General features: G+C 30.5%; 1 protein-coding gene across 2 annotated transcripts; it reads left to right on the top strand.

The window, feature by feature from the left end:
• Positions 1-5,249: 5,249 nt before the first annotated feature.
• LOC120070885 (EIN3-binding F-box protein 1-like) lies at positions 5,250-8,113 on the top strand. Of its 2 annotated transcripts, none has more exons than XM_039022782.1 (2): positions 5,250-5,388; positions 5,631-8,113. In XM_039022782.1, exon 2 carries the CDS (start codon positions 5,675-5,677, stop codon positions 7,502-7,504), a length of 1,830 nt encoding a protein of 609 aa, XP_038878710.1. In that variant the 5' UTR covers positions 5,250-5,388; positions 5,631-5,674; the 3' UTR covers positions 7,505-8,113. The 2 variants fall into 2 exon arrangements, with proteins under 2 accessions (XP_038878710.1, XP_038878709.1); XM_039022781.1 differs by having other exon boundaries at positions 5,251-5,544.
• Positions 8,114-8,519: the final 406 nt, after the last annotated feature.

Genomic DNA, 8,519 nt, shown 5'->3' with positions numbered 1-8,519 from the left:
CTAAGACACCTCAAGAAGTTGAGGAAATGAGACCGACTCCCTATGCATCGGCTATTGGCAGCCTGATGTATGAAATGTTATGTACTATGCTTGATATCTGCTATGCAGTGGAGATAGTTAGTAGATATCCATTTAATCTAAGATTTGATCACTGGACTGCCATTAAAAACATCCTCAAGTATCTACGGAGAACGAGGGACTACATGCTCATGTATGATTCTCAGGATTTGATCTTTACAAGATACACAAACTTTGATTTCCAGACTGATGAGTGAATTAAAACTATAGGTTATATTGTATGTGATACAATATTAAACCGTAGGTTATATGTTATATATGATATAATCTACAGTTATATATATATATATATATATATATATTAAACAATAAGTTATATGTTATACATGATATAATATGTAGTTTGTTATATGCTAAAAATGTTTTTATTAATGTGAATTTATTATAAAAGACAACTACAAAATACTATAAACTAATAATTTAAAATAATGGTCATCGAAGTGAGTCATATGGTGTGCTCGCAAGAGTTAGCCGCCGGTTGTGGTGGCCAAGGTTAGACACTGGTAGTGATCGAAGTTGGCTGGCAGCAGGCTCTAAAAGTGGTGGCCAGAATTGTTCAGTGGTGGTAGCTGAAATTGATCAGTGGTGGTTGCCAAAAAGTAGCTGTCGATGATGGTCGCTGGAGTAGGTATCGATGGTGGTCACTCGAGGTGGCTGGCAGAAGGTGGTGGTAGCCACGACAAAATAGTGGAAGTGAGAAATTAGAGAGAGATTAACCATTAAATACTCAAAAATTTATTTTTCTAAAAGTTGGTTTCAAGTGTTTATCCTAATCCAATCTATTTTAGAAACTCATTTTTTTAAAATTTATTTTGAATGAACATTTAATTTTTTTTCTATTTAGAATGACTTATTTTTTAAATTAAATGGTTAAAAAAGGTATTCCAAACCATTAAAGAGAGAACATTATATAGTTGTTTCCAAGTTGGTAAAGGAGGAAGGAAATAATTTTAGGTGATAAGTGTTCAACTTGGATTTTTAAGAGCACTATAAAAAATGTGATGGCTTAAATTAAGATGCATCTGTAAATTATTATTATTAGTATCATTACTGCATAAATGCATGCATTCCACTCATTGGAAAAAGAAAAAATAAAAAATAAAGGTATATTCCAAAAATTAGCCATGGAAATTGAACTGGACCACAAAACACTAGTTAAATAAAAAAAAAAAGTTCTACTTTTGGGTTTTTTAGGTTGTCAAAAAAGCTTAATTATGATTAACTATTATTATAATTATTGAAATTATTTAAAACTCACATCAATAAGATGTAATTAGTTACTCAATTACTTAAATGAAATGAGGAGGTAGTGATGTAGCAACAACCTCTATATTAAGAGTATTCTCACCAAAATGTCAATCTATCATCTTGTGGGCCTCTTTTATCTTGTGGGTCAAGTTAAACTTTTATTTTAAAATACTTGGCCCAACTACCATTGAACAATAATGTTGTCAAAAATGATAAAATTGAATTAACTTCATTGCCACTAAAAAAAAATTTATTTAATTATACGTATGGAATCTAAACTAATTAATGAGTATAGTTCAACTAATTAGAAATGTATATATCTTATTAATTAAGAAATTTGAAGTTTAAATATCAAATATTTGTGTTGAGCTAAAAAAATATTAAAATCTAGTCCATCTGAGAGCATGATTTGGACATGTGGAGGGTATGAGATGATGAATATATATTTAAATTATATTTTAAGCTTATGCTTGGTTTTCTAGGGATTCCACTTTATTACGAAGTTACATTGTTAGTAACATCATTCCACTCGTTTATTTTAGTAAAATAACTATATAGAGGATCGACCTTCAATCTCTAGAGTGGAATATCAGGTCAATTATTATTGAACTAAATTCACTTTCATTTTTATTTTCAAGGAAAATATTAATTTATACTTCTAAACTTTGGGGATTGTATCAATTTAAACCTCAAACTAATAATTATATTAATTCAGATCTTGAATTTTGAAAATAGTATCAGTTTAAGTCCTAAATTAATAATTATATTAATTTAAATCCTGAAAATTTTTAAGTATATCAATTAAAATTTTGAACTTTCGTAAATATATCAATTTAAATTTTGAACTAAAAATGAAAGCTTAATATTCTTAATATGAAAAATTAGCAGAAACAAATGGCTGCATACACACAGACGAACAATTAAACAACAAACGAAACAAACCCATGGTTTCTTAATCAGAAAACAAGTGGAAGATTGAACAATAAACTTTAAAATTAAAAGCAAAACAAATTAATTAATAATAAAAGAATGAAAGAACATAAAATAAACAATATTTGTTTGATTAGAGATTATTCTAATTCAACTCGACCGATCAAGTGGCTAAAAAAATCCCATTGATCTCAAAAATCACTCTCTTTCCAACTGTTTTTCTCTGCTCATATAATTATCGGATGATTTTAAATAAAAAAAAAATAAATCAATTTATTTATAAATATAATAAAATATCATTAATCATAGATCTAGACAATGACATTAAAATATTTTCAACCGCTTTATCTTTAAAATAATTATCTTGTAATTTAAATTTAATAGGTTTTTTTTTTTTTCCTCTTTTCTTTAATTTTTGCACCTTTTTTATTTGTCATAGAGGATAAAAGGAAAAATAGATTTCTTATGGTAGTGGGTCCTACTCAATTATAAAATGCATTTATGAAGCTCAAATTCATTGCACTAGTATGTAGTTTTCATTCCAAAGTAGCAACTTAGCAAATAGCAAGTATTAAAAAAAAAAAAAGTAAAATTAATAATGTAGAAAAAAGTATACTCTATTTATCACATATATAATTAGAAAAAATTAAATTTGCTAAACAAAAATATAAATCAAGTGAATAGATTGGGGTTATAGAACACTAACAATATGTGACAGTGATACAATATTTAACCTCACATATTTTTCTTTTTCTACTCTTTCGTAGGAATGTTCGTGGATTAAGTTGGATTGAGTTTAAAGATTTAGACCCAACTCAATTGTTTTGGTTGTAAATTCAACCTCTATTAAAAAATAAACTCAACCCAATCCAACCATGAAATATTTTGGTTAGATTGATTCGGATTACTCAAATCATTTATTTAAATGTGTATTCTTAAAAAAGTAAAATATTAATACGTAAAAATTTGATTGAATTATTTTCTTATATAGAACTAAAATTAAAAACTCAATTTCAATTTATATAATAAAAATTTTCTTTCCAAGGTACTAAAAAAACCATTTTTAGGAGTTGTTGGAGAATAAATTATGAACATAATGGAAATAAATGAAACTATAAAATAAATATATGTATATATAATAAAGTACAAAAAATATACATTTTAAAATTAATGATAAGTTCGGATTGATTCGGGTTATTTAGGTAAACCTATAAATGAATCCAATTCATAAAATTTTCATTTATTTGAATTCAACCCAACCCAAATAAATTGATAACTCGACCTGCAGTTGTTATAATTTCCCCTATTTAAAAAGTGAAAGACAATTCAATTTTTTCTAACATACTTATCATACAACCAAAATTTATTGTTCATGTGGTCTAATTTGTACAAAATAGATGCAACATTTTATTTAATTTTTAGTTCTCTTTGGCAAATAAGTCAAAGTTGAGGTGTAGACCTTAGGGATTTGAGAAAAGTGGAGGAGGTGAAAATTCATAACCAAACTTTAGCTTTTATGGTTGGTTTTAACTTTAAGTGAACCAATGTGTACACATATGACCAGATTCTTGTCATTCAAAAACAAAACCCCCTTTTCCCCACTTTATTCATTTTTTATTAACCCATCATACAACTTAAAACCTTATCCTCCTCTCTTATCTCTCTTTTTATTTATTTATTTTTAAAATAGTAATAAGAGAATAAACAGGGGCATGATTCCTGGTTTTCTTACTTGATCAAAATTCTATTAAAACTATTATTTATTAATTCAATGTTGTCATACAATTTTAGACCATCTATTATAATATCCCAATTGCACACCTATAATTCATTCTAATGATTCCCTAAGTAATGTTTTTAAATACAAGTTTCAAAATCAAAATACAAAAATGGAAGCAACTACAATGTTAGACTTAATTGAATTACATAATAAAAACAGCCTCTTGAAATTTACATATTTGCTAAATAAATCTATGAACAATATTATTCCATTTCACCTCAAAAAAAAAAAAAAAAAGGACACTCAACAAATCAATCAAATGATTAGTACATTTCATCCAAAATGTACGAATGGGCTTTTGGCAAGATTCCATTCTTTTTTGAATTGATAATCATTTATGATTTAAACAAGTGGACTCTTGATGGATACAATTCAACTAATATAGATATAATATAACCAAAAACAACGGAGCAAATTCTCTTGATTTAAGGAAAAGACAAAGAACAAACAAATGTTGAATAAATTTTACAAATTTGTGCCTCATTGTTATTTAATTTCATCAACCATTTTTTTTCATTCCTACATATATATATATACATATTATTAATTTTGATCGATATTTTTATTGATGTTTTCATCGAAATTTCTATAAAATCAAGATCTCGATATTTCCATTCACATCGACATTTTAAACTTCGGATATATATTTAAATTTTATGGTCTATCAATACATAATTACAATATCAATATAGGTTTAAAGTTAAAAAAATTATTAGATAAAAACGTAAAAATTTCAAGACTAAATTTTTAATTTAAAAACAAAAAAAATATATGGAATGAAATTGTTAGAATGTAGCTATTTCTTAATGACTATGATTTATACTTGAAATATATATATAAGAACTATGAATTTAAAATACATGTGTAATTTTCCTCATATGTTTCCAACCATTTAAACTACCGACTATATTATTATTAAAAGAAAAAATATCGATTGTTTGACCCTCAATTTTTTTAAGTGGACTGAAGTATTTTAGATTCCGATTATAATAGTTATTTATAATTATTATAAATACGGTTTGTTATTATTTTTATTTTATATATATATATTTATTTATTTATTATGTTTACTATTTTCTACCGATACTAAATTATATATTAATCTTAAAGACACACTATAATTATAAATTATTAGAATTTATTATAATAAAAATAGATTATAATAACTAATACAGTGTCCAAAACACTCTTAATCTGTCCATAGAGTGGAAATTGCCTTCTTATGAACCATACATTGCATGCAACCAATTCTGAAGATTGACGACGACATTCATGAAGCCTTCTCAACTTTCTCTGTTTCATCACATTCTTCTCAAGCTTTGTCTTCAACCCATTTATATTTAATCAACGAGGTTCTCGTTTATAGCCCCCATTTGAATTTCTTGCATGAATTCCCTTTGTTTTCACCCCATTTCTCTTCCCCCTTCTTCTCATTTTCTCCATTGAATTTCAAATTTTTATTGTTCATCACTCTGCTTTCCTCATGCCTACTCTCCTTAATTACACTGGTAAATTTCTAATACAGTTCTCGTTCTTGTTGAATTATATACCAAATTCTTGAAATTGTACTAAATTTCGCTCATGGATTGATTAGGGGATGATGAATTTCACTCGGGTTGTTTCTTTTACTCAACTTCTATGGAGGATTTTACCTATTTTCTGCCCATTTCTTCTCGTATGGATGTGTATTGTCAGCCCAGCAAAAGGGTTCGAACCAATTTCAGAATCCCATTTGATAGAAACGATTTCGAGGAAGAGGGTAAAAACCCTTCTATTGATGATCTTCCTGATGAATGCCTCTTTGAAATCTTTAAGCGTTTGCAAAGTGGAAAATCAAGGAGCTCTTGTGCCTGCGTCTCTAAGCGATGGCTTATGCTTCTAAGCAGCATCCGCAGGGATAATGAAGATCGTGGAGATCAAGAACTTGAAAATAATGGATATCTTACAAGACATTTGGAGGGGAAGAAAGCAACAGATATAAGACTTGCTGCAATTGCTATAGGAAGCATTAACCATGGAGGATTAGGAAAGCTTTCTGTTAAAGGGATGAACTCTATATGTAGAGTTACTAATGTTGGTCTTACATCAATAGCATATGGTTGCTCCACCCTTCGAGCTCTCTCTCTTTGGAATATCGCTTCGATCAGCGATGAGGGCTTGTTGGAGATAGCTAAAGAATGCCATTTGTTAGAGAAATTTGATATATGTCAATGCCCTTTGATATCCAACAGGGCTTTGATTGCAATAGCTGAAGGTTGTTCTAATTTGACTGTTTTAAGTATTGAATCTTGTCCAAACATTGGGAATGAGGGTCTACAAGCTATTGGAAGATCATGTCCTAAGTTGGAGTCCATCTCTATAAAGGATTGTTCTCTTATTGGGGATTGTGGAGTTTCGAGTTTGATTTCGTCTGCTTGTTCTTCATTGCATAAAGTGAAGCTTCAGGCCTTGAATATCACTGATTTCTCTCTTGCTGTGATTGGACATTATGGCAAGGTTCTCACCCATCTGACCCTTTGCAGCCTAAAAAATGTGAGTGAGAAGGGATTTTGGGTGATGGGAAATGCTCAAGCTTTGAAGCTATTGATTTCATTGACAATTACTTCTTGTCAAGGAGTTACAGATGTAAGCCTTGGAGCCATAGGCAATGGATGTAAAAGCCTGAAGCAGATGTGCTTTCGTAAGTGCAGTTTCATTTCTGATGATGGACTTCAAGCATTTTCCAAGGCTACAAGAACACTAGAGGTCCTTCAATTGGACGACTGTAACAGAATCACAATTTCAGGTATTATCGGTTCATTGACAAATCATGAATCAAACCTGAAATCTCTAGTTCTTGTTAAATGCTCGGGAATCAAGGATACAACACTGCAATCTCCCCTGCTCTCTTGTGGTTCATCTCTCCGATGGCTATCGATACGAAATTGCACAGGTTTTGGTGCTGCAAGCCTAGCCTTAGTTGGGAGGTTGTGCCCTCAGCTTCAGCACCTTGATCTTGTAGGTCTCTATAGTTTAACAGATGCAGTGTTGCTTCCTTTACTTGAGAGCTGTGAAGGACTTGTGAAGGTAAATCTCAGCGGCTGCTTGAATTTAACCGACGAATCGATTCACACCTTAGCCAGACTCCATGGAGCTACCCTTCAACTAGTTAATCTTGATGGTTGTAGGAAGATCACTGATCAAAGCTTAGTGGCAATAGCAGACAACTTACTAGTTCTCAACGAACTAGATGTTTCCAATTGTGCAGTCTCAGATTGTGGGCTCATCGCGCTCAGTCTTGCACGGCATACCAATCTGTTAATCCTCTCATTGGCAGGCTGCTGTGGGATAACAAGTAGAAGCTTGCCTTCTCTTGAAAGATTAGGAAAAACTCTGGTGGGGTTGAACCTCAAAGGCTGCAACTCCATCAGCAGCAGCTCAATTGAGGTTCTTGTAGAGAACTTGTGGAGATGTGACATCCTTTTATAAACAAATTCGGTTGTTGTCCATTTTCTTCCAGCTCTCTTTAATACAAATGCTTGTCTCTATCTGAGCTTCAACTGATCCAAATGAACCAATTTCAGAGAAAACTAAGTAGCCAAAATCCAAGCTTTGGTCTTGTCTTCAACCCTTCTCTGCATTTGGACTTTCAGTTCATTACAAACTTGTTTTGATGGAAAAACAGTGTTTATTTGTTGAGGGTTTGGTTTGGCTTTGTTGTGATGAACCGAGGTTTCACTAATGTCAAATGACTTGAATTCTAAAAACAATGAAAACTAACCTTTTGTTTATGTTACAAAGCTCTGGTCAACGTCAAGTTCATTCACAATCACGGATCTCATCCATCACAAATTGACGAGACCCCAATTACGATTTCACGTTCAAGAAAAGTCATAAGATCGTGAAATTTTCATAAAGGGTGAGAATTTGTATTTTTATAAAAATTGCAATGCACCTTGAAATTACTTTTGGGGTCTCATCAACTCGTGACTCCGAGACGAATTGAATGTTGGTTGGTGTTTTGTGACGTAAGCAAAATGTTAGTTTTCATTCTTTCCAGAATTTAGGCCATTTGACATTACCGCGTCAAAATTTGGGTCTTCCAAAAATATATAATAAAAAATAATTCTTTGTTTTGTTGTATTCTGCAAACTGTTGATTATCCTTAAAGTTTCATTTACTCAGAAAAGTGTTTGAGCATTGAATTGAAAGAAACCAAACCACCACAGATCATGAAGATGAATTTAGTAATATGAAGATTCAATTTTAGTTCCCACATTTGATTTTGGTTCCTAGGATGATGACAGCACTATTAAAGTTCTATATAATTAAATATTATTAAATTTAGTAATAAATGTTATGTGTCTCTTATATGCCCATTTAGAGCTTTGAAGCTCCATTGAACAGCTGAAATGGTTGTCTTAAAAGTATAATTTATTACATTTGGCAAAGGCTAAAAAAGCAAGCAAAACTTAAACAAATGGCTTTAAATTAAGAATTCACT

The sequence above is a fragment of the Benincasa hispida genome, chromosome 2 (assembly GCF_009727055.1).
Source record: "Benincasa hispida cultivar B227 chromosome 2, ASM972705v1, whole genome shotgun sequence".
Classification (NCBI taxonomy): domain Eukaryota; kingdom Viridiplantae; phylum Streptophyta; class Magnoliopsida; order Cucurbitales; family Cucurbitaceae; genus Benincasa; species Benincasa hispida.
The sequence above is the reverse complement of the archived record's forward strand: the minus strand, read 5'-3'. Positions and strand labels throughout refer to the sequence as shown.